Source organism: Phoca vitulina, unplaced genomic scaffold (assembly GCF_004348235.1).
Source record: "Phoca vitulina isolate PV1807 unplaced genomic scaffold, GSC_HSeal_1.0 scaffold54, whole genome shotgun sequence".
Classification (NCBI taxonomy): domain Eukaryota; kingdom Metazoa; phylum Chordata; class Mammalia; order Carnivora; family Phocidae; genus Phoca; species Phoca vitulina.
Window position 1 is genome coordinate 5114496 of NW_022589757.1, and position 27305 is coordinate 5141800.

General features: G+C 39.0%; 1 protein-coding gene and 1 non-coding gene across 2 annotated transcripts in view; one reads left to right on the forward strand and one right to left on the reverse strand.

Annotated features, from left to right (window-relative positions):
• The window catches only part of WDR64 (WD repeat domain 64), a 142171-nt gene that overhangs the window by 49146 nt on the left and 65720 nt on the right, over window positions 1–27305 (reverse strand). Inside the window, exons 10-13 of the mRNA XM_032389487.1 lie at window positions 21535–21674; window positions 8170–8296; window positions 3126–3274; window positions 777–900 (exon numbers count right to left, since the gene is read on the reverse strand). Coding sequence (XP_032245378.1) covers window positions 777–900; window positions 3126–3274; window positions 8170–8296; window positions 21535–21674 — 540 coding nt within the window. The remainder of the gene's footprint in view (window positions 1–776; window positions 901–3125; window positions 3275–8169; window positions 8297–21534; window positions 21675–27305) is intronic.
• On the forward strand, window positions 22894–22997 carry LOC116622803. Its single transcript, XR_004297620.1, has one exon. It is a non-coding gene; the product is annotated as a U6 spliceosomal RNA (small nuclear RNA).

Consider the following 27305-nt stretch of genomic DNA (forward strand, 5'->3'; position numbering starts at 1 on the left):
CACACGGTGAAAAATCAGACTTTCACATCAGGATGTTCACTCATCCCACCAACTGGCTTCCAAGCAAGAATTTCTTTAGTAAATATATCTCTAGAATAAATAAACTATGAGTAGTGCATACAAGTCAGTCATACTGTCTAGATAAAGTAGTTCTTTCGTGGGAAGTCAGAGCAAGGTGAGGTGAAAGGTGAGGCAGGCTGGAATGCTTAGTTCTAGAAAGTTCTACACAGTGTTCCATAGCATAAGGAGCAGCAAGCAACATAACACCACCTAAGCTTGACATCTTCTCAAGTTTGACATGGCACATGTCCCCAAGGAGCTGAGACTCATAAACAAGTCCAATATAGAATTCTGGGTGTTGTATAACAGAGCTGGCTGGATTTTTGTCTGGTCCCCAAATCTACTGTCGGTAAAAATATTATTGGCAAGTACTAAATCTAAATGTCCACCTCTTAGCTGATGGTACCCAAAAGTAAAAGGACAAAAGGAGTCAGTACAACACAAGTCCTGCCAAAGATAGAATGAGATACACGTGAAAGACTTTTGCAAACGTTAAAGCAATAATATAAATGTGATGTGAGGTATTGATACCAGGACTTTGATGCCCATTACAGAAGAGTCTGCTGATGTTCAGTCAGGCAGAGCAGTCTGTCCTGCATGCTGACACATTCCAGCCTGCTTCATGCTCTCTCTCTAGCCCACACAATGGATGAGTTCCTAGCACAAATTCTCAGGGCACTAAAGCAGGGAGGCCCTATTCTGGATATGAATCTGACCATTATATGCTCCTGTGGCAAAAAGAAATCCAGTTTCATCAATAGCTGCAGAAGTCAGTTCAACACTGAAGCCATGAGGGTCTAAAATCTGGTATATTTGGAGGCCAGTCTCGAGTTCCCAAACCTGTAGGAAAGAACAAAAAAATCAAATCATCCATATACCTTTCAGCTTTTACAAAAATTTTGTAATATTCAAAACATCCTCAAAATTGGTACTCTGCCTTTCTAAAATCTTTTCCAACATCCTGCCCTGAATGTTGGTTTGATCAAAGAACGTTCTAACAGATGCAGTGCCGCCTAGTAGTTCTTGTGGGATCCTGGAGCGTGTCTTCTGTATACCTAGGCATAGGTATACAGAACAGTGACTGTTCCCGGCAGCCTTGGCTGTGGAGGAAGTAGCAATTTTACTACTGTTCCCGGCAGCCTTGGCTGTGGAGGAAGTAGCAATTTTACTACTGTGAGCACAAAACCAGATTAGCAGCCAGATAGCGATGTAACCATTACAAGTACAGCTGACAAAAAAATCAAAGTGGGTTTATTCCCTGTTGGCACTCATCCAAATCAGCCAGGAGTCACAGGACAGAATAAGAGAACCCTGAGGAAGGAGCTCATTGACCTTTCCAAGAAGTGTTCTGATTAGGGACACGGGCCTCACTCTTAGAGGGAGGGAGAGAGGGATTTCAAAGAAGGCTGTCTGTGTAATCAGGTTGGGTGTAATCAGAAAATCCAGAAATATGTCAAGACACAACATTCTTTCTCTTTGGAAACACATTTGAAGCTCTAGACCTTCAGCCTTTCAGTCTAAATCTCTCCTTCTTAATGGATCTGCCATGTTCACATGTAAACTAGACTGTCAGGGGGGATGAAACTGCACTGGCAGGACAGACGGTCGCCCTCAAGGTCTGTGGGGCAGAGGCAGCATGAGCAAAGGGCCAGAGATGGGAAGGCTCATTGTCCCTCCAGGGAGCTGAAGACAGCCATCATAGCTAGAATCAAGGAGGGAGAACAGGACCAGAGGGGACTTGTGGAATCGTCTAGAGGCCGACCAAGGGCCACTGACTGACCTGAATGAGGCCAGTCTGGACTGAGAGCCCACATTCTCAACCTCTGAGTGCCCCCAGTACAGACGAGGTCCTTAAAGGAGAAGAGAAATGCGTGCCACGGCATGAACGGGTCTCAGAGGTCACCCATGTTCTGGCCTGAAGTATGCTCCCTCTTCAACCAATCAATCAGGTATGAAAATGCACCTAGATGCATTCCTTGCCCCCTTCTCCCCTTACAGGGAAGCCATTTCCCCCCTAGAAGTCCGTAGTTCGTGAAAACGGAGTAGGTTTTAGTTTTAGTTTTCCTCTACTTATTCTGTGGGCATTATAAGAAGTAGGTGATCATTAACTGAACTCCTGAGATTTTGGCCTGAGAAAATCTCCAGCAGATGAACATAGAAAGTCAGAGATTGAGAGGGGACTTAAAGGGTCTCCAGAGGATGCTCTCTACTGCTCCAGATGTCTCCTTTTGGAGAGCATGCATGAAATAAAAGGATGGCCCTCTGAAGCAAACCCTGCCAGCCATCACTGCTAGATGATGCACTTAGGATGGCTGCATACCCTGGCCTCTGGGGAGCATGGTAGTGTCAAGGCAGTGGAATGCAGAGGAATAGACCAACCTGGGTACACATCCCAGCTATGCTTACTAGTTATGTGATCTGGGGCAAGTTGCTTGAACGCCATGGGTCCTAGCTTCCTCATCTTTAAAATGGAACCCTTTATCTGTCCACATGGAACCGGTGTGAAGATTAAATAAGATCATGGATTTAAGGCACTTGGCACATATCCTGCACCTATAGGGGTTATAGTAAACCTTATAAATTCCTCTCCCTTCCTTCTTACCATATCCTCTGCCCATAGCTTGGATTTAAAAATGTATATATGTATGTATGTATGTATGTATGTATGTATGTATGTATGTATGTATCTATCTATCTATCTATCTATCTATATATATATCATCTATCTATCTATCTATCTATCTATCTATCTATCTATCCATCCATCCATCCATCCATCCATCCATCCATCTTAGTACTCTTTCCTTGGTATATTTCCTTTAAAGTTCCTATTCTGATAATAAAACTAGCTTTATTTATTTAATTGAGGATGCAGCTTAACAGTAAGCAGTCTGACCTGGCTTAAAATACTTGTTTTTCATGGGTTCATGAGTGCTTAAAAATAGCTCTACTGTCAAGTCTCATCACACATGCCACTACATTTACTTAATCACTCAAAGACTTACCTGTAAAAAGAGATTATTCTATTTTGCCTTTTTCTTTCTGAAGAGCCAATATATACTTACCTTAATGATAGATTCAGAACAGATAGTAAGTACTTGGTGAAAATATCTGTTGTAAAGCATGACATTGATTTCTCGTTCATGAGTGTGAGGAATCTGTTTTGTATCTTGTACCATTCTGGTCAGAGGGTACATGTCCATGACACTAGATCCTGGAACAGAAATAAGAATCTCACAAATACCCAACATTAGAAGTTTTGAATCACAAAGGACTTTACCCAGTTGGTTGTGTTTGGAAACAACCCATCAGTGAGATTAGTAATATCAATTCCTAGGATATCTGATGTGGTGAAGATATGCTTATTTTCTCTAAAACATTTTTGACAAGTAAAGCAAATGTTATACAGCAAGAGAAAAGCATTCATTGAGGGCGTCATTAATTTTCAAGTACAAGCTATTTGGATTCATTGATATTCTCTTTTCAGTGATCCCTATTTTTCTGTTTTTTTATTGTCTACATTTTTCATTCTTGCCTGCCCCATGCCTCTCCATCTGGTGTATAGTAATCACGGTGATGGGCAGCTTTCTGCTGAAGGTAAGCTTCCATTTAGTGATTGGAATTTATTGTTAGAGAGCCTTTTCCGACCAACAAATGATAAAGCCCTCTGTATACATGGTCTTATTAAATGTAATGAATGAGAACGGTTACAAGCCAGTGCTTGCAACATCAATATTAAATAAGATTAATTTCCAAATCAACTTGGGGAAGTAGTTGGAGAGCAGGTATACCTTATTTGCATTTTCCTAAGGGTGCTGGTTTGGTTTTACAGGGATACTACAAATGGCAAATGTGATTTAACTGTCAAGATTAACTACGTATTCTGTTTTGGTGTAATGTCTAGAAATACAAATAAGAATCTCAAAGCATTTCAAAGATCAAACAAAATGAAGCTTCTCTTATTGTTTTGGAGATTAAATTATCAAAGGTCAACACTTTGTATTGAGTTTCTCACGACTTTCCAATCTCACCTGTTAGGAAATGGTGCCCCAGGATTTAATGAAGCCCTTTCCTAAGCTGCTTAAATTTTAAGATAAAATCTGTTCTTGTGTAAAGAAGGACTTAAAAGGTTTTTCTGGTAATATTTCTCAGTTCACCTCCTACACTGTTGGTGGGAATGCAAACTGGTGCAGCCACTCTGGAAAACAGTATGGAGGTTCCTCAAAAAGTTGAAAATAGAGCTACCCTATGACCCAGGAATTGCACTACTGGGTATTTACCCCAAAGATACAAATGTAATGATCCGAAGGGATACGTGCACCCCAATGTTTATAGCAGCAATGTCCACAATAGCCAAACTATGGAAAGAGCCAAGATGTCCCTCAACAAATGAATGGATAAAGAAGATGTGGTGTATATATATATATATATATATATATATATATATATATAATGGAATATTATGCAGCCATCAAAAATGAAATCTTGCCATTTGCAATGATGTGGATGGAACTAGAGGGTATTATGCTAAGTGAAATAAGTCAATCAGAGAAAGACAAGTATCATATGATCTCACTGATATGAGGAATTTGAGAAACAAGACAGAGGATCATAGGGGAAGGGAGGAAAAAATGAAACAAGATGAAACCAGAGAGGGAGACAAACCATAAGAGACTCTTAATCATAGGAAACAAACTGAGGGTTGCTGGAGTGAAGGGGGGTGGAGGGATAGGGTGGCTGGGTGATGCACATTGGGGAGGGTACGTGCTATGGTGAGCACTGTGAATTGTGTTAAGACTGATGAATGACAGACCTGTATCTCTGAAACAAATAATACATTATATGTTAAAAAAAAAAAAAAGAAGATAGTAGGAAGGGAAAAATGAAAGGAGGGAATTGGAGGGGGAGACAAACCATGAGAGACTATGGACTCTGAGAAACAAACTGAGGGTTTTAGAGGGGAGGGGGGTGGGGGGATGGGTTAGCTCAGTGATGGGTATTAAGGAGGGCATATATTGAATGGAGCACTGGGTGTTATATGCAAACAATGAATCATGGAACACTACATCAAAAACTAATGAGGTAATGTATGATGACTAACATAACATAATAAAATTAAAAAAAAGTTTCTCTGTTCAAATAATCTAATATAGAAATATGACAGGAATATGGTAGCCAGATAGCCAACACTTGGAACTTCCTGGTAGATCCTTTAACATTATATTGTGACTAGCTTTATTCAGAACTGACACCAACAAAGCTAGATATGCTTGTGAACCTGTGGTAATCCTCTATGTTTTCAGTGAGTTATACTACTGCTGTGGAAACAATGCAGTTACAGAGAAAGAATGTGGTTTCAGAAGCCAGATGCTTTGGGATTGAATCCCAGCTCTACTTTTAACCTGGTGGGTTTTTGCTGTTGTTGTTGTTTTATTAGAGAGAGAGAGAGAGAGATCAAGCATGTGAGCAGGGTGTGGGGAAGTGGAGGGGTGGGGGGTGGGGAGGGGCAGAGGGGGAGAGAATTAAAATAGACTCCGCACTGCACACAGAGCTCAACCTGGGGCTTGATCTCATGACCCTGAGATCATGACTTGAGCCAAAATCAGAGTTGGATGTTTAACTGACTGAGCCACCCAGGCGCCCCAAACCTGGTGTTTTCCTCCTAGTCAGTTGAACTGTTTAATATTTAGTGTGTCATTTATGAAATAGGATAAGTAATAATTCCTACCTCCTGTGGTGGTTGTGCAGGTCAAATGAAATAAAGTGCGTGAAAGCACTTTGTAAAAGAACTTTACAAAAACGAGTTGTCATAATAGAGGAATAATATGAACAACGGTGACAGTAACAACAGTATATTCTACAAAACATTTCCAGAATGTGATGCTGCTGTCATCAGGGTTTAGAAGATTACTATGGTGGCTTCTTTGGAATCAAAGCATGAAGTAAAGTCTGGGAGATAAGCTTCATGTAATTCTGATGTCAAATTGATGGTTGCTGTCAATGTAAGCGATACACAGAGCTGTATATTTTTGTAAGCAAAGTACTATCAGAATTACACAAAATTGGGAAGCAATCTTGATTTTCCTCCTCCTCCTTTTCCTCTTCTTCTTTTGTCTTGATACTTGAGTCCTTAGTTACTCTGGTGATAAATGGGTTGTAAATGCTGAGCCCACTAATCAAACATGCAAGTGGGGGTACTAGGAGAAAATACGCTTGCAGTTATTAGCATGTTATTTTTGGAGGAGCTAATATAGAAGAGGAGTGCTTACACTTAGAATTAAGTTCTGTTTTACAAGATGTAAAATCGTCTTATCAAACATGAAGTGCTAGTTCACTCCAAATCCAGAAAAAAAAAACACAAAAAACCCAGAGTTAAAAATAATTATATTCTCCACCAGCTGAGATAGCACCAACTATTTCCCTGCCTAATTAATCCCACAGGAACTCAGAACAGGTGGTCAGTGGGAAAATGCTTAGGAAATGCATTTTGGGTTGGGGTTCCAGAAGGAAGAAGTATTGTTAATGTTGTTCATTTTTCTTCTAAAGCCTGAAGGCATGCATGTGAACAGTGTTTAACCTAAATGCCTAGCAGAATGTTTTGTGTCTTCAGGAAGCGTGTTTTTAAGAGGCAACAAGTAAAGGAGGCAACACATCTGTTGGCATCAGCACTACGGATCTGTCATTTAGGACACTATTCTCTCTCCACTTTATTGTGTAGAAGCAACGGCAGGTGGGAAGGTCAGCACCTTCTGTCTCAGTACCAGAATGCATGGGGCCAAACTGCCTCTCTGAGGAACGGGGGCATTGATGCTGGTGTAGTCACTCGAAGATGGTTCATATTCCAGCTCCCAGGAGTCAAAAAGGAACTGGCTTTGCCTTTTATGCAGCAACACATCACATGCCACTTCTTGCTTTATTCAGCTTTATTCAGAACTGACACCAACAAAGCTAGATATGCTTGTGAACCTGTGGTAATCCTCTATGTTTTCAGTGAGTTATACTACTGCTGTGGAAACAATGCAGTTACAGAGAAAGAATGTGGTTTCAGAAGCCAGATGCTTTGGGATTGAATCCCAGCTCTACCTTTAACCTGGTGGGTTTTTGTTGTTGTTGTTGTTTTATTAGAGAGAGAGAGAGAGATCTAGCATGTGAGCAGGGGGTGGGGAAGTGGAGGGGTGCGGGGTGGGGAGGGGTAAGGCTATCTTTCTAGGCTCAAGAACTTAGAGCACTGACCTGTTTTTTTCAAGGAAGTGCAGTTACATATTTTATCGACCTGGCCATGGAAAGACAGGAAGGAATGGAACTGAACTAAATATCTACTCTGATAAATCACAGTTAACACATTCCCCTTCTACTTCTGTTTTTCGTCTAGTTAGTGCTCAAGTGCTAGTTAAAAAAAGGCTAAAAGTCCACTCTGGAAAACAGTATGGAGGTTCCTCAAGACATTAAAAATAGAGCTACCCTATGACCCAGCAATTTCACTACTAGGTATTTACCCTAGAGATATAGATGTAATGAAAAGAAGGGACACATGCACCCCAATGTTCACAGCAGCAATGTCCACAATAGCCAAACTGTGGAAGGAGCTGAGATGCCCTTCAACTGATGAATGGAGAAAGAAGATGTGGTTTATATATACAATGGAATGTTACTCAGCCATCAGAAAGGATGAATACCCACCATTTGCATCGACATGGTTGGAACTGGAGGAGATTATGCTAAGTGAAGTAAGTCAAGCAGAGAAAGACAATTATCATATGGTTTCACTCATATATGGAACATAAGGAATAGTGCAGAGGACCACAGGGGAAGGGAGGGAAAACTGAATGGGAAAAAATCAGAGAGGGAGACACACCATGAGAGAGTCTGGACTCCAGGAAACAAACTGAGGGTTACAGAATGGAGGGGGTGGGGGATGAAGTAGCCGGGTGATGAGTATTAAGGAGGGCACATGTTGGGATGAGCACTGGATGTTATACGTAACTAATGAATCGCTGAACACTACATCAAAAATGAATGATTTACTGTATGTTGGCTAATTGAACATAATAAGAAAAAGGCTAAAAGTTAAGATATGAGTTTTGTCTGCCATTAATTGGGTACACTTACCTGTAATAAGCATGCCATGATTGGAATCGTAAACCATAGAATAAATCTGCATGTCTCCTGGTCCTCCATGGCTGTCATGGAAGACTTGTAATAGCGAAAGAGTCTGTACATCCCACACCCTGAAAACCTGGGAGAAAAAGGGACACAGTTCACCACTTTTACACCTTCCATTCCCCACTCAAAGTTATTTAGGTGAAGCATTTTCAAAGTCCATGGTATGCTCTTAACAACTTGCAACAAGTATGATTTATGTGATGAGCACACATTTGCTAAACTCCGATTTGGTCTTGGTTCAGTCATTGTTTGTTAAATATCAAAGAAATATAGCAGCAGTGATTACAGATTTGCTTAAAGGAACTGGATTTTTCTATCACTACAGAGAAATACAGTATTTATTATTCTTTAAGAATTTGGAGGACTGATCATGACTTAGAGTTCAAATGAAGCCCCATTTCTCTCTACACTATGGATTGGAAATTAGAAAGAAGACATATTTTAAGTGGAAGGTTTCAGATTGTTCTTTTATGACTTAAGAAGATAGAACATCGGGGCGACTGGGTGGCTCAACTGGTTGAGCATCCGACTCTTGATTTCGGCTCAGGTCATGATCTCAGGGTTGTGAGATCAAGCCCTGCGTCGGGCTCTGTGCTCAGCGTGGAGCCTGCTTGAGATTCTCTCTCTCCCTCTCCCTCTGCCCCTCCCCCCAATTGTGTTCTTTCTATAAATTAAATAAATAAATAAATAATCTTTTTTAAAAAATAAAAAGATGGAGCATCTTACTAAATGAGGTTTCTAAGTGCTTCTCCCTCCTCTTGCCCAGGGATGTAAGAATTATAGAAAGCAGTTTTTAGGGATGGGTTAGCGATGGTAAGAGTGTGGGGAACTAGGTTATTTAAGTTCTCCTTTGAGAAAGGAAAGAACATGTAATTACTTAAATAGAGCTTGGGTTATTACAAGAGAATAGAAAGAACAATAAAGTACAAATTCAGCAGAAGTAGGTCAAATTTACTCTTTGTCACTTGAAATAACTGGTGCATTTTAGTCTTCTTCATTATTCTGTTTTTGTAAGCAAGTTGTAGTGTGATTGAATATCAGAAAGAACTGTGATTTGATCAAGGTGACGTTTTCTAGCATGCATCCTTAAATAATATTTTCACTTTATAATTGTCATTATTAGCCTATTAAATTGGAATATTTGTTGAGTAATTGAGTGATCACGGTAGAACTAGATATAAAACTTTAAGTAGTTTTGTTAACAGGGAGATACTGACTTCTTGAGACACTTGTAATTGAGTTCAAAACCTCACATGTTCTTATATGTAGGAGCATAAAGATGTCTAAGTCATGTGATTTAGGGAACACTGGTAAGGAGTTTGGCCTCAAATGCAGATCCTCGGTAGGCTAGTATTACTCAGAACCTGTACAGTTGGAAGTTACTTCCTTAGTTCCAGTAAAAATGCAAATTTGGGGTAGTAGCTAGAATATTGAACCTTATCAGTCTTTTGTATCAGAGGGTTAGCAAGTATAACGGACTATTTATGAATTTAGGTTCAGAGTCCAGAATGAGAGACAAGTAGGAGAAGAACCTGAAAGTAGAATCAAGGAGTGTCAAAGAAATTTGTTTCTATTCAAATTGTTTCTGACTGTATTGCTTTGGCTGAGATGCATTCAGGGTTGGCAGGCTTTTTGCCGTATGTATGTGCTCTGAATTGTGGTTGCTGGAAAGAACAAGGGATGGGACAGAAGAGGATTTGAGTTTCAGTTCTAGCACATCACTTAAATTCCTGGAACCTCAGATTTCTTGTTTCTAGAGCAGACATACATACAATACCAGCACTCTGTTCTTCATTGAATTGATGTGAACAGGTTTTTAAATCTGTAATGTTTTCTGTAGAGTAGTACTATTTTCTTTTTTCATATTTCTCTCTTCTTCAGTGTTCAGTGCTTTAGGTGTTTTGTGTGATTTTAGGGGTGACTATTGGGCTGGCAGATCCTGCTGTCCCTGTCCTGGGGTCCCACGTGTCATCTCTGTCACTGTCATACCAAACTGCCCCCCATTTCCAAAACCCTCCATCTCATTCTGGTCTCTGTGCATGCCACCTACCCTTCCTATCATCTACAATTTCCTTTCAACATCCCTCACTGTGCAGTTAACTGCTACTCTTTCCTCAAATCTGTTATAAGGAGAATTAAGGAGTCACTGTTCAATAGGTTTATGCCTTGATGTGCCATTTCTTCTCCAAACACAGAGAAATAGTAAAGAATATATACAAAAGAGAAAGCAAAAAGAAACAGCAAGCCTTCAAAGCAAGACACATATCTCTATAGATCCAAGCAAGAGAGACGCATAACGTGAAGGAGGGGCTGCATCAGAGGTGTGTGCCCAGGATCTGACTGGGCAGAGGCAGCTGCAGAGCCGCCCCAAGCAGATGGGATCAGAGGCATCTAGCGTTCCATGGCAGAGCCTGGAGTAGCTTTCTAGTTCAGAACAGTGAGACTGAGCAGCTATAGATTTGCTTTCATCTGGAGGCACAGTCTTTAGAAAGTTGTGAGACCAGTGAGCGAGGAGGACACTGCCTTTGACCAGGAACTAAACCAAAACCACTTCTGGCCCAGGAACTAGACCTATTTCTAGACTGCAGCCCAAGGCTCCAGGTCGGGGAAGGTTACGGATATGGAAGAGGAAGCATAGAGGCATGTGGTGAAAGAAACTATAATTTTTAGAAAAACTTAGAGGAGGACATCTTTATGAACTTGAGTTGAAAAAGATTTCTTCAATAAGCACAAAAAGCATGAGCCATAAAAGATTGATACATTTAACTAAATTAGAATTAAAAATCCCTGTTCAACCAAAGCCAGAATCACAAAGCCACAAAGGGTAGAAACAAGTCCAATGTTCATTGGTCAAGTTGGATACATATGTAATGCACATACAACAGAATCCTGTGCAGCAGTTAAAATAAATGAACGAGAGCTATATGTAATAACGTGGATAAATCTCAAAATATAGTGTTTGGGGGGGGGGAAAGAAACTTCAGTAGGATTTATTCATAGAGAATATTGAAACATGCAAAATAAGACTATATACAGTTTAAGGACACCTATATATGTACTAATGGTATAAAAACATAGTACTTGTTCCAAGTTAAAAAATTCCAAAAACTCATCTTATTTTTCTTTTTTAAAATTCTTTTATTTTTATTTTTTTAATTTTATTTTATTATGTTATGTTAGTCACCATACAATACATCATTAGTTTTTGACGTAATGATCCACAATTCATTGTTTTCATATAACACCCAGTGCTCCATGCAGTACGTGCCCTCCTTAATACCCATCACCGGACTAACCCATCCCCCCACCCCCCTCCCCTCTAAAACCCTCAGTTTGTTTCTCAGAGCCCGTAGTCTCTTCCTTATGTTCCACAAATAAGTGAAACCATATGATAATTGACTTTATCTGCTTGACTTATTTCAATTAGCATAATCTCCTCCAGTCCCAATCATGTTGATGTAAAAGTTGGGTATTCATCCTTTCTGATAGCTGAGTAATATTCCATTGTATATATGGACCACATCTTCTTTATCCATTCATCTGTTGAAGGACATCTTGGCTCTTTCCACAGTTTGGCTATTGTGGACATTGCTGCTATGAACATTGGGGTGCATATGGCCCTTCTTTTCACTACATCTGTGTCTTTGGGGTAAATACCCAGTAGGGCAAATGCTGGGTCATAGGGTAGCTCTATTTTTAATTCAAAAACTCATCTTCTTTGGACAACTTCCATTGGTCACCCTTCTAATTTAGATATCCCCCCCCTATAGATGCCCATAATACCTGTCTACATGAATAGCAATTGGCAACTGTCATATGATGATTTGCTAAGGGGCCTTCTCTACTAAACTATAACTGGCTTGAGAGAGGAACCACGTGCTGTTTGTTTCCCCAGTGTCTTATGTGTTCTCTTGAGTTAGGATGGTTATTTAGCTGGATTTGGGTCTGCTCGTTTGCTATTCTCTGTCTTGGTCCAGGACCTTGTAGGAATTTACAGAGGTGCAGCACTGCATAGACAGTCAGAACTCACACTGTAACTGGATAAATCAATTAATAAATGGGACAGCATCAGCAAACATAATTTACTGACTCTGTTTTTAGGTGGTCTTAATACGTTAGCTACTTTGGAGGAAAGAGGAGTAGGGTTATTAATTAGGCTGTGCTGATTCCAGTCCTCTTCCCTACTCATTTCCTTCAGGGGTTGACAGTGTTCCTGTGGTCTGTATTAGTGCTTCAAAGCCTGAGAGACAGAGTGGAGCCAGGTCAGGCCTGGCGGGGATTAGGAAAGGCCCAACGTTTCTGAGAGACAGAGTTGCTATAGAAAGAAAATCTGAGGGGTGCCTGGGTGGCTCAGTCATTAAGCATCTGCCTTCGGCTCAGGTCATGATCCCAGGGTCCTGGGATCGAGCCCCGCATTGGGGTCCCTGCTCCACGGGAAGCCTGCTTCTCCCTCTCCTACTCCCCCTGCTTGTGTTTCCTCTCTCGCTGTCTCTCTCTCTGTCAAATAAATAAAAATTAAAAAAAAAAAAAAGAAAGAAAATCTGAGAGGACAAGTGGCTTCCACTAAGGAAGCTCTGGCTGCACAATGGAGTGTTTGTAAATTATAAATTAAATACTACGTATGTGTGTAACACTGAAATTACAAAAAATATTCACCTCCTAGTAGCAGAAAATAATGATTTCCAAAAAAATTGAGAATGCAGGAGTGAGGTGGAAAGATTGTTTTTTTTAAACATTGGGAAAAATTCAACTGCAAGGCTACAAGGCTTTGAGGATAAAGTTACTAATCCCCAAATATCAAAGACAAGGACAATAGAAAGCCCTCCCCTGAAGCTTTTTTTGTGAGGAATAATTAATAAATAATGATGAAGTAAAAAAGTTTGAAAACTCTACATGTATATGTGCCAGGAGTGAGGATCGTTTTGATTCAACCAGGTTTCCTGGCTTTTCTTGCAAACTCAGTACCAATTGCTACTATCCAAATGCATTAATAAAGTGCTCTTTTTTGGGAGCACCTAGGTGGCTCAGTCAGTTAAGCATCTGCCTTTGGCTCAGGTCATGATCTCAGGGTCCTGGGGATCGAGTCCCACATCAGGCTTCCTGCTCAGTGGGGAGTCTGCTTCTCCCTCTCCCTCTGCCCTCCACTGCCCCTGTACTCTCTCTCTCTCAAATAAATAAATAAAATCTTTTTAAAAGAATAAATAAAGGATTTCTTTTTCTTGATGGGTATTTATCAGAGAGTGACCTAGAGCAAAATATCTGATGTGTAGGAGTTGGCCTGAGATGCATAAAAAAGGATTATAAAAAGGTGCAAAACTAACATGACATGCATAATTCCTTATACAGCAAATAATTCTGGAACTCCGAGCTAGGTGCTACAGAAGCAAAAGTTCAGCAGAAGCACATTAACAGCTGTTCTTGAACAGACCTTCATGTGGTCAGGAGAGTAGATACAACAACAAATAATTATCATGCATTATAAGAGTTATTTGAGCGGAAGTTTGAACACTGTGCTAAAACTTGTATTGGCAGAATCTTAAGAATTGCACTATCATTTAGATAGAAGGAAGGACATGGGGAATTCAGCATTTCTGATTTGTCAAGGGAAGCTGGGATTTTGCCGGCCTTCTGAATTTTACCCAATGACTACAAGAAGTTAATTAGATTTTTGACCCCAAATGAATCAAATTAGGGCTACATGATTTTACATTGGAAAAGCCTGAAGATATCCAATATTATGACTCTTTTGAGGGTTGATGTAGTATTATAGACAAATATTATATTTTAAAATAGATACATATAAAAACAGCACAGTACAAATGATAGGCATTCAATGTTACTTGTGTAGGAATTCAATGCAAAAATGCATTTTTTAAGCTCTTACAAATAACAAGAAGAAAAAAATTTTTGCTCTGTGAAACTAAAATGGTTAATTTTGTTATCTGGTTCTCACATTTTTCCTGTGTGATAACTGGCAAACAGAAATGAAATGAAGCCAGCCAGCATGCCTTTGAAAAATTAACTTTTTAATTACTAAGTTATTAGATGTGTCTAGTAGATAATTTCAAACAGTACAAAAACCAAAGTCCCCTTTTCCCACCTCCCCCCTCCTTCTGGGCTCTCAGCTTCTACTTTGTAGGTTAATCACTGTTGGTAATTCTGCCTCTGGAGGCAGACAAGCTCAGTTAAATCCTCCTTCACCACTTACTAGCTCTGTGACCTTGGGCAAATCACTAAACATCTCTGAGCCTTAGTTTTTATATTTGTAATGGAAATTATACCAGAACCTATCTCATGCAGTTGTCACAAACATTAAATGAGGTCACATATAGAAAGAGCTTACATCTATGTGAGGGCACATTTAACTACTTAAATTTACTTCATTCTTTCTAATGTCAACAATATACCCAGATAGTTACTTTAAGTAGACTGTAGTGGATATGTATGTGTGTACATGCAAATGTGTGTGTGTATTTGTGCAAGGGGTCTGAGGATCCTGAAAGCTGATGGGAATGGGGGTGGGGACAAGAGGAAATAGTCCCACAGGGCAAAACTCAGAAACATCATGGCTCATCTAAGCAAATGTGCAATGACAGCAAAGTGTCCTAGATTATATAACTAGAGAACGATAGCCACAAACAAAAGGAAACTTCATGTAGGGGCTGGTTCCCCAATGTCTTTGTAGGCACATCAGCTCCCATGGCTCAGAACCATCAACAGGGTCTTCTTTTGAAGACGGTCAGTGAGCTGTCCTGAGGTTACAGACTGAAGGAAAACAAGGCTTGTACATAAGCAAAAAGCTTACTTTTTTTGCTTCAGACTCTTCAAGTTGAGTGTGAATCCCAAAGCATATGCCCTCACCTCTCTTCTCTTAGTGTATACTTTTTCTTCACAGTTGGTCACTTACATTTTGTTAGCTGAAGGTTCCTAACATATATTGATCTTCCCCAGAAAATTTCCTGACAGTCATTCTGAGGAAAGATCTGAGACAAGTAACTCTTACTCTTGAGGATATTTCAAATCACAGTTTACCCAAAATGGAATGTCTCAAGCAGCGAAGCAAGGACAGAAGATGGCAAAATGCTGGGAGTAGTAAAATCAGGCTTTCGATCATGGATGCTTCCAGTTATCCAAAAAATAAGAAGAAAAAAAAAAAAACAACAACTGGAATTTGGTTTCAATAATCCCATACAAAAAGAAAGCATAAAGAGCTAAAGCCAGAAAATGGTTCTGATTTTTACAACTAAAAGGAAATATATTTTAAAGGGTCAGCTTTTCTTCCTATCCCTTGGTCTATTTCAAGTACCCACATTTCTTATTCACCAAAGAGAGACGAACTCCATTTTTCTCTTGGTGAAGTCTTCATGGAGGACGTGATATTTCACTGAGATTTAAAGGATGGCTAGAATAGCTGGGTATGGAACAAGAGTGATTGCAGACAAAGGCAGGAAAACATGAAGACTTTGGGGAAGAGCTGGGTGAAGTTTAGACTATCTGAAGACAAATAAGTAGCAACAAAACTAAAAAGGTATCTGGTTCCTGACCATGGAGAACCTTAAACACTAGAAAAGAGAATTTGAACTTCATTTATAAGGCTAGGGGTGCCTTTGAAGATATGTAAGAAGGTACTCACAAGGTTATAAGTGGGTAAGAGGATGATTAACATGACAGTGTAATATTTGGGTGGTGGGGAGATGAGAGAGACTGAAGTAGGAGGACCATGAATGCCTTCTAATGTGTCTCCTTCAACTGGGAGCCTGTCAACGGGTCTGAACTAAGATCATAATGTGGAAACAAGAATGAGGTGCCAGATATGAGAAATGTTTCAGACACTTGGAGACTGGCCAGTGAATGGGATTGGGGAAGCAGAAGGTTTAAAAGTGACTTTGAAGTTCGTCATGGTTCAGTGGGAAACAAATGATATCATTAACTGCTGGAGGAAGATCAGAAGTCAGGAAAAGGAGATTTGAAGAGGAAAATCAGTTGTAGATAAGCAGAAATTTTGTAAAGGATAAATAAGAACCAAATGATCCTTCAAGGAACCTTGAAGATAGGGACATTGAACATAACAAGAAGAGAGATGCTGGTTGATGAAAGAAGATTCTGGATGGGGCAGTATTCGACTAGGAGAATGACAGCAGGGATTCGATTTAGGAAGCAAGAGAAATGCTTGTCCTTGGGAGGGAGGAAAAGAAAAGAGAGTAGCAAAAAATACAGAAAAACACAGAAATATTTTGAGGTGGAAAATATGGAAGTTAATGAAGCTACCTCAGCATTCTCAGCTCAGTAGAAGACAAGGTAGCTTGTGGAGGGTGCGGAGTTGCGTCAGGGGCTCAGGGAGAGTAGAGATTGTGTTTAACTGCCATGTAGACTGGACGGGTACTCAGCACGAGACGAATTTAAATGACTGAATGGCAAACTATAAGAGACTCTTTAATACAGAGAACAAACAGGATTGTTGGAGGGGAGGTGGGGGGTGGGCTAAATGGGTGATGGGCATTAAGGAGGGCACTTGTTGGGATGAGCACTCGGTGTTCTATGTAAATGATGAATCACTAAATTCTACTCCTGAAAACCAGTACTACACTATATGTTAGCTAACTTGAATTTAAATAAAAATAGATAGATAAATAAAAATAAATAAATAAATAAATAAATAAATAAATAAATAATTGAGTAGCATCGGAAGCATGGGGTTTTGGAAAGCCTCCCCCTATCCAATGCCACAAACCACACCCATAATCTACACCTGTGTGGCCACAAAGGAGGTTCGGTACCAACGCAGATAGATCAACACAAGTCCTGTCCCCACTATGGAGAGTGGAGAGCACCTGCTTTTCTGATAACTGCTGACGTTTATTGAGGACTGGTTACATACCAGGCACTGTGTTGTGTGCTCGCTTGCTAATCTCCTTTCATCTTCACATCAACCCTAGGAGGAAGGTACTCTGTTAACCTCCTCAGCGATCTCAAATAACTCATTCAGGGTCACTACCTGTAACCCTCAGAGTCAGACTTCAGCTTAGGTTTGCCCAATTTTCGAGGTTGTTCTCTTAGCCATGCTGCCTGGGAGCAAGACAACAGCATCACCTTCACTTAGGAGAGTATCTTAGACATGGTCATCAATAGGAAGACATCCAGCCAGTCTGCAGGCCAGGTTGGCAACCTCTCTGGCTTGCTCTGACGTTATTCACCTGGCACCTCATTTCAGGACACTGCTTCTTGTTCTAGGGCACACTCCCGGCCTAGTGAAGCTGCGCCCTTTCTCAGGTTCCGTCGTGTCACTTCCAGAGTGAACATTAAATTAGAAATAAATAAATAAATAAATAAATAAATAAATAAATAAATGCAACTGTTAACCCATTTGCAATCTGTTAGAAGTCATCAAAGCATGTTACATTTCTCTCCTCAGCAGAAAGAAGAAAAATAACCTTTGCTATCTAGACTTGTGCTTGAGAAAGTTGCCAGCCATGGTTCCTGTCGGTTTTATTAAGGAAAGGAAAGGAAGTCTTTCTTTCTCCCAGGGTCTGTCAGTGCTGGTCAGCTCTTCGGGGACAGTAGCTGTGTGGTACTGTGGTGAAATGCTTGAGCCCTGTGACTGGAAATACAGGGTTAGCAGTTGCAGACGTAAAGAATATCCGGGTGGAAGGTCTGCAGAACCAGGAGGAAGGATGAAATTTGCTTTAAGGGCTTCACAAAAGGCATAGTAGCCACGTGACTGGCCGACAATTTATTAAAAGCTTGAAGTGATGAAAGCTAGTTTATGAAGAAATTTGAAGGAATGTTAAATGTGTAAAACCCTCTGTTATTTTTGCTGTAATTAATGATACTAATAGGGATGACTATTAATAGCTTCAGCCAAAAAAATGTATGTGCCTAGTTTGCTGTTCTTTCTGCCTCAGTTGCTTGTTTCCTGGATCTTTGCAGGGCCGGGGACTTGGGTCATTCAGGTTTCTGCTTTCATTTCACCTCCTCAGAGGCAATTTGCAGTCACAGCACATTTTCTTGTTTTCTGTTCATTATAATACTTAGCCTGCTGTCTTCCACTTTATTTGCTACTTTGTTTGTCTCTCTCTTCTCCTAGATTGGAAACTTCCTGTGACAAGTGCCTCATTCAGTGTTCCCTCTCTGGAACCCAGAAGCACCTGTCACATAAGAGATGCTCAAAAAATAAATGATGAGCTCATTTAATCTTTATAACAACCCTGGAGGCAAAACTACATTTGACACATGAGGAAAACGTGTGGAAAGATATAAATAATTTGCCAACTGGAGTTGCTGTGATGGTTGTATGAGCATCATGTTAATACACCTGCTACATTTACAAGAAATTGGAAAGCTAATGTCTTGTGTCTGTTCACCTCTGGGCATGAGTGGCCTAAATGTTTGCTAGAAAGATATCTTTGTTTTCTTTAATTTCTCTAGAGGGGTCCTCAGTTCTCAATTCATAACGTGGTTTAATTTTAGTGCCTCAAAACCTTCATTGTCTTTCCAGTACCGTTAAAATTTCTTTGTAACTTAATTAAAATTAAAAATAGTTTCCTTATTATAAAAGCAATGCTTATTTACTGTAAGAAATAGATAAGAAAAGAAAAGAAAAAAAAACACAAAAAAGAAAAAAAATTTTTAATTCATCCACAGTCTTGCACCCAGGTAAACACTAGCATCTTGTTAATCTCCTCTGGTAATATAGGCTAGTCAAAGATATACTTTAAAATGGGTTAATTTCAGGGCGTCAAAGTGGCTCAGCCGGTTAAGCATCCAAATCTTGATTTTGGTTCAGGTCACGATCTCCAGGTTGTGAGATCGAGCTCCACATTGGGCTCCATGCTAAGCAGGGAGTATGCTTGAGATTCTTTCTCTCCCTCTCCCTCTGCCCTTCCCTCCACTCAAATAAATAAATAAGTCTTTAAAAAAATAAAATGGTTTAGTTTCTTACATACTGTTTCACTATATTTCAAATAATGTTTAGATATTTTCACATTATTGTTCATCTATATAATGTTGAAAGTCAGTATGATATTTCTATTATGTGAAAAGATATATCGTAACTTACTGAATGGAGGGGAGGGGGAATTGGGGGAAGGGGGTCACAAGATACAAACTTCCAGGTACAAGATAAGTAACCACTGGGGATGTCACATACAGCACGGTGACTGTAGCTGACACTGATGTGTGGTGTGTAGGGAAGTTGTGAAGAGAGTAGATCCTAAGATCCTAAGGGTTCCTAACACAAGGAGAAACTCTTTTCTTCTTTTTTTTCTTTTTTTTCTTTTCTTTTCTTTTTTCTTTCTTTTCTTTTTTCTTTCTTTCTTTCTCTCTCTTTTCTTTCTCTCTCTTTCTTTCCTTCCTTCCTTCCTCCCTCACTCCCTCACTCCCTCCCTTCCTCACTCCCTCCCTCCCTCCTTTCCTCCCTTCCTCACTCCCTCCCTCCCTCCTTTCCTCCCTCCCTCCCTTCCATTCTTTCTTTCTTCCCTCCCTCCCTTCCTCCCTTTCTTTCTTTCTTTCTTTCTTTGAGATGATGAATGCTACATTTAGCCACCAGGTAGCTATGCGACCTTATGCAGGTTACTTAGGTCTCATTTGCCTTTACATATGCAAAACTGTGATAATTATTTTATAGGGTTGTTATTAGCATCAAGTGAGTTTGAGTATGTAAAATATGGGCCACAGTGCCTGGCACTTGGTGAACACTTGATAAATGGTAATTTTTTTTTTTTAAAGATTTTATTTATTTATTTTAGAGAGGGAGAGAGCTTACGTGCGTGCATGAGTGGGGGAAGGGGCAGAGGGAGAGAATCCCAAGCTGACTTGGGACCCAGCTGAGCGTGAGGATCCAGGACCCTGAGATCATAACCTGAGCCGAAACCAAGAGAAAGATGTTCAACAGACTGAGCCACACAGGTGCCCCAATAAATGTTAATTATTATTATAATTCACAGAAAGTTTGAATGTTTACGTAGTCATATTTATTTTTCCTTTAGCCACAGGTATGATGCTTAGGAATTACTCAAAGGCTATATGAATATTCACCTGTATTTTCTTATGGAAAATTCCAGAACTTCTATGTTTTTGTATTTTACATTTAAGATCTTTAACATATATGGGATGTATTTTGTGGTTTATTATGAAATGATCATCTGATTACATATTTTTTCCTTATATGGTTAATCACTTTTCCCAACATTTAATGAACAAACCATCATTGCTCACAGATTTGTAGTCCTACTTTTATTATATGCAAACTCCCATACATACATGAACTCATTCTTGCTTTTTCTCTTTTCTCATGGATGTGTCTTAACTAGTTCTGCATCGACTCTGTTTTATTTATTGCAGTTTTAGGATATGTGTTAGTATCTGAGAGGGAGAAAAAATGCCAGCTTATAGTGATATTTTCCAGTTTCTAAGCTATTCTTGTATGTCAGTATTTTTACATTAACACTAAACTTGGCAAACTGATACTTAAATAATCATGAATAGCATTAAAAAATAATAGCATTAAAAATAGCTTAATTTGATGGAGAATACCTTTTACCGTACCATAGTCGCATGCAGAAACACAGCATATCCCTCTGTTCATGCTCTTAAATAAAAGTGCCTCAGAAAAATTTCATAGTTATCTTAATATTAATAGTGAGTATTGCTTATCAAGATTATTTCTAGGTATTTCAGACTTTTTGCTCTTGTGAGTGCTGTCTCTTTAACCAATGTGGTTACTGCTCTTATGTAGAAATTTATTTATTTTTTTAGAAATTGCTATTGTCACGAGCCACCTTACTGACTTATCTGCTCTTGAAATTTCAAGCCGATTTTGTGTGTCAACTGTACTTCAATTTTTAAAAATTTAAGCTGATCTTTCTGAATTTTTCAAGGAGACAATCACATTATTTGCAAATACAATGATTCAGTCTCTTCATATCTAATATTCGTAACTCATTTTTTCTTGAGTATATTGGTTAGAAATTTAAAACACTGTTTAATGACAACCACTATAACAGAAGCCTCACTCTTTCTGTCTTTGCCCAAAATGTCCCGTCTGCCATGGGAGGGCCACATTGGCTCCTTCCCAGCGCTGCTTTCCTGACGCCTGTCTTCAAACGTGTTCTTCCATGCACCCTCGTCAGCAGAAACCCAGCAGGAACAGTGGCTCATCATTTCCTTCTTCACACTGACAATATTTTTCTCAGTGATAACAGCTATTTCAGTCAAAAACTGTGTATGTGTTCTAGATTTTCCTATTCGAAATAGGAAAATCTGTTGACCTTAGGGGAAAATGCAGTTGGTTTCATTTATGTTGTATTCTGTTACCTTTGCAGAGGAGAGGCTGATGACGTGTTGATCTTTCTCGTTTGTTACGATCTCCGTGATGCTGAACATGTGCCCCACAAGTTTCCCCACTGGCTTGGTGCTGATGTTTGGGTGCCACAACCGCAGCACCTTGTCATCTCCTGAAAGGGACGACGGGGGGGGGGGGGTTATTTGTCTTCTCAGGGATACAGCTGGTCAAAATTTAAAGAGTCCCTCTCAGTCATATCCTTATCATCCTTCTAATATCAAATCACAGTCTGCCTCTTCCAGGATGCCCTCTAGGATTGACTTGCTTTGGAGCCACTTCCTCCTGTCAAGGCTATTTGGAAATAATTGTATTTACACACACAAATGTGAATTCTTATAAATATTTTATCAATCCCTTTCTTGTTTCAGTACTTTCCCACTCATTCATACATTAATGTACTATTTATATTTTATTTACTTCCCAAAGTATTTTAGACAGCTGTTCTTTTGTTTTCACATTCAGAGGAAGAGGAAAATTGCACATAATCTCTACCATTATAACAAATCAACTGTCTCCATCTTCCCTTCGAGCACATATCCATAAGCCGATATAATTTACACGTAGTTACTACCATAGCATACATACTATTTTTTTAATTGTTAAAATCATACGGATACACGGTAAAATATTTAAACAATATGGAAGGGTATAATTTTTGTCAAAAATGTCTTCTTTCCCCTCAGAATCCGTACTTCCACTCCCTACAGGTAATCACTGTTCACTTTTTTCCCCCTCTTTCTTACAAACAAACTTTTTCTTTTCGGAGTTAAGAAAAACACTTTTCCATTCATATTTAAATACTTTGAATTATTTTCAGTAGGTGTTTAGATTACCATTTCTCAACAAAAAAAATCACTATCACTAACTTATCTTTGATATACCCATTAAAATATATTATAAATATTGCCAAAATACAAAAAATCAAGGTTCCTTAAAATGTATTTTTACAGAGAAGTCACAGCATGCTATTTCGAGCAGAGAGAGACAGACCAAATCAAAGTTTTGTAGAACGGATTTGTCACTTTGTTATTATATGTGGGGTTTGCAGGGCAAGTCACTTTTGGTTTTTTCCAGCTTTATCGAGATATAATTGATTGTGTGAGTTTAAGGTGTGCAACATGATTATTTCATATAAGTATAGTGCTCGTGGGGCACCTGGGTGGCTCAGTAGGTTAAGCATCTGCCTTCGGCTCAGGTCATGATCCCAGGGTCCTGGGATCAAGTGCCGCATTGGGTTCCCTGCTCCATGGAGAGCCTGCTTCTCCCTCTCACTCAGCCTCCCTCTCTCTCTCTCATGAATAAATAAATAAAATCTTTAAAAAATATATATAGTGCTCATTTGGGCAGCACATATACTAAAATTGGAATGATACAGAGAAGATAGCATGGCCCCTGCACAAGGATAAGCATATATTGCAAAGTGATTACTTCAGTAAGGTTAGTTAACATATGCATCACCTCAGGGTTACCTTTTTTTCTTATCATGAGAACTTGTAAGATTTGCTCTCTTCATAACTTTCAATTATAAATACAATACTGTTAACTGTAGTCACCACGTGTATATTACATCCCCAGAACTTACTCATCTCCTAACTGGAAATTTGTACCTTTTTTAGAATACAAATTTTATATATCCAATATAACTAAAATAATAAAATTAGTATACATGACCATCTTTTTTTTGCATTTATGGAAGGTCACAGGCTCACACCTTCATAATTATCATTTTGGTTGCTACATCAAAATTTCCTACCATTTGTCTGTCAATAAATGTTCCTGCTAATTCTAGTTTTTCATTTTATTCAACAACACTGCAATAAATAGTTACTCATGTGTTTTTTTTCTTTTTCTTCTTTTGGACATATACACTGAGGATAAATTCCCATATTGTTAGGTTGCTTTCCAAAATGGTTGTACCAAATGCCAAGACCATCAACTATATATGATTATACCAGCTTCATCAAATTCTGGCCAGCACATGGATATTATCATGATTTAAAATATTTGCTATATTAATGTCTAAAATGACACTTTGTTTTTATTTAATTTATATGACAGCTGATGCTGCTGAGTATTTTCTCCCATGTATATCTGCTAATTGTATCTCCTCCTGTGAATTGTTTGATCATATCCTTTACCCATGGTCTATTAGAATTCTGGTGATAGTAAAAATTAAAATTTAATAAAATTTTATTGTCATATGCACACACACACACACACACATCCAGTTTTATGGTAAAGACTGGCTAGTTGTTCACCACACCCTTATTGTCTCTTACTGGGTGCACAGCTAGACTACATTTCCCAGAGTCCTTTGCTGTTAGATGTGGTCAGATTACTGACTTTCAGCCAGTAAACTAAGAGAATCGATTTAGATTTAACATGACTAAGAAGAAATACATTTCCATTTTGTTTGATTCATTACACATTTTGAGGTTTGTTACAGTAGCTAGCGTTACCTGAACTAATGCATAGTCATAGATAGTCTAATTGTTTTTTCAAAAAAGCAACTTAAACCTAAATTTTTTTTTAAAGATTTATTAATTTATTTAGAGAAGAGAGCACACAGGTAAGCGGGGAGAGAGGCAGAGAGAGGGAGAGAGAGAATCTCAAGCAGACTCCCCACTGAGCGAGGAGCCCGACGCAGGGCTCAATCTCAGGACCCCAAGATCATGACCTGAGCTGAAATCAAGAGTTGGAGGCTCAACCGACTAAGTTACCCAGGCACCCCTAAGATTAAGTGATTTTTAATTAAATGATTTACTGTACTTTACTTTAATTTAATGATTTAAATATGATTTGTCCAGAATCACATATAAGAAAATGGTATACATTAGGAATATATGGTGCATTCTCGAGCATCTTATTTATTACCCAGGATCTTCAGGGCACCAGGAAAAAAAGATTATATAATAGCATTATAGCCTAAGTTATAATTTATATATAACCTAAGTTATAAAGTTACAATTTATGTATTAATAAAATCCAAAATTCAAAGAGGCCATGTTAGTTAATCAGGTAACATATATTTTGTGGCCCACAGGATGAATTTGCTGATATATATTGGACTTGTTATGGAAATATACTTACACACACTGCAAGAGCCAGTCAGTTATGCAGGAGAATTAGGTGACTTGCCAATTGGATATTCATAACCCAGGGAAATGTGATAGACACAGATGTTTTCATAATTCTCTGATTATTTTGTCTGGTTTCATGAAAAAAGGGAACAGAGTATTTTCTTTACCTTTTTCTTTCTCCCCTTTGAGTATTCCAAACCATTCTTCAAATCGTAGCATGACTGTACCTCCAAGAATATTTCAGAATGTCTTCATATTCTTTAAAACTAAGAGCCCCTGCCTATGTGCCCCTTGCCCCTGGCATCTTTTATAGTTAATGATTCAATTTTCTGTACCATCCACTTGAAAGCAGAACTTCTTTTTTATTATACTACCTCAAGAGTGTAACCCACAGTAGGAGTTCAGATATTTATTGAACTCCCATAACTTCAATCTTGGGACGCTGAATCCTAGCTCAGAGGTTTAACTATCCAGTGGCACAAGACTGTGAAAACACGTATCCAAACAAAAACAAGTCTTTGTTGAATGTTCGCGTGACTCCTTTAATAAGGCCAGTTCTTTCATTCCAGAGGTCCTCGGGGCCTGGAGTCTTAGTAAAGGCAGGCTGAAAAATCTCAGGGCACAGCTGACTCTTACTTTCCATTTCTCCGGCAACTGGTATGGATAGAATTCTTTCCCCAAAATTCGTATGTTGAAGCCTTGACCCCTAATGTAATGGTATTTGGAAATGGGGCCTTTGGGAGATAATTAGATTTAAATGAAGTTATTCGAGTTGAGCCCTAATGATGGGATTAGCGTCCTTATAAGAAAAGACCAGAGAGCCCCCTCACTCTCTCTCCCTGTGGGGATATAGTGAGAAAATAGCCATTGCAGGCCAGCTAGAGAGCTCTCACTCGACATTGACCATGCTGGCACTTTGATCTTGGACTTCCAACCTCTAAAACTGTGAGAAATAAATTTCTGTTGTTTAAACCACCCAGCCTATGGTATTTTGTTATGGCAACCTAAGCTGGCCAAGACAGAACCCAAGATATTTTAAGTACTGTTGTCATTGGGTAAGTGGGATAGTTTCTTTCTTTGTTTCTTTGTTTCATTCCTTTGTTTCTTTCTTTCTTTTAAGTGGGATATTTTCTTAAATTTAAAATTTCCATGTTATCCTTATTAACAAGAAGAAAAATATCTTGAGAAATTACTATACACTTGGCATTTTGCTAGATGTTGAAGATACAAAAAAATCTAGACACTGACCCTACTGAAAGTCTTTTTTTTTTTTTTTCGGAAGACCAACACTTACACCTTTTTGGACTTAGTTCCAACATTTCCTTCCTAAGGCTGCCCCCGATCAGTGTCCCCAGCCTCAGATGGAGTTAAGTCTTCTTCTTCCCATTCTGAGGGTGTTTTCTTCAGATTTTGTTTATAGTATGAGCTCTATTCAATTATAGTTGTTTGTGTAAATATTTGTTTACTCATTTTCTGTTGAGCCTTATATTTCTCATCTATAGCAGTGTTTGACAAATAGCAAGTGCTTAATACATGTTTGTTAAGTAAATGAGTTGGCTAATAGAGTGACTCATGAAGTGCTTAAAAAATACTTATTTTGGGAAAGTCTACCTTGATTTGAAACCTGGCTCTATCACTCACTAGCCTTATGGCTTTAAGTAAATGACCTCACCTTCTCTGTCTGGGTTTCCTTATCTGTATATATAATGGGGATGACCAGAATTTATGTAATAACCTTATTGTGAGACTAAATGGATAATTATCCATGGATAATCTGAGCAGTTCCTGGAGTATGAGCTGACTATTACTACTCTGTTCTTTTCTTCTAAGTCCGGGCCATTTGCAACACATTTTATAAAAAGTTTAGGGGAGACAGAGAGGAACTGATACACAGATGTATGAAACATGGGCCCTGCTCTGGAGAGTTTGTAATCTAGTGGTGGCACTAAGACAAGCATGAAAGATATAGAGGGAAAGGAAGTATTTGCAGAAAATAATTCAAATCTGAAGGTAGGACTTAATACTATAAATGATATATTATGGTTCATTAGGGGTTAAATCCTTGTTCCTTTGTTATTTTCCATTTATTTTAGTTTCTCTCTTCCTTTTTGTTAACCAGGATTCAGATAAAGCCACATATAAAGATAGGATTTCTTTCCTTTAGCAAGCTCTTATCTCAGCTGGTGAGTCAGTGGATCCAAATGCCTCACTCTTGATGAGATGAGCTGGCTCAGCTCAGAGAGAAAAGGGAGGGGAGACACTGTGAACCAGATTACGGTGGTCCCGGTGGTCCAGCAGGGAAGAGCAGGGGCTGGGAGAAAGGAGACAGACTGGAGCTCAGTTCTACCAGCTGACTAGTCATATGATGAGCTGAAGCAAATCATTCTCTTTTCTAGGACCTCAATTTCCTTATCTGTAAAATTTTGATCTCCCAAGATTTCTTCCCACTCCAAAGTTTTATGATTGTGTGTTGGGGAGGGAGAGGTTACTACAGTGAGAATAGAGAGCAATCTGGAATTGTAAAGGTCATTAGAAAAACTCCAGATTATCAGTTACATGACTCATACTGAGTAATTCTGATAATGCAGTATCTTGCTTGCATTTGCTTTTCTCTGGCAAAGGCTGAGAAGTCTTACCTTACTCCAGCATGTCCAGAACCTGAG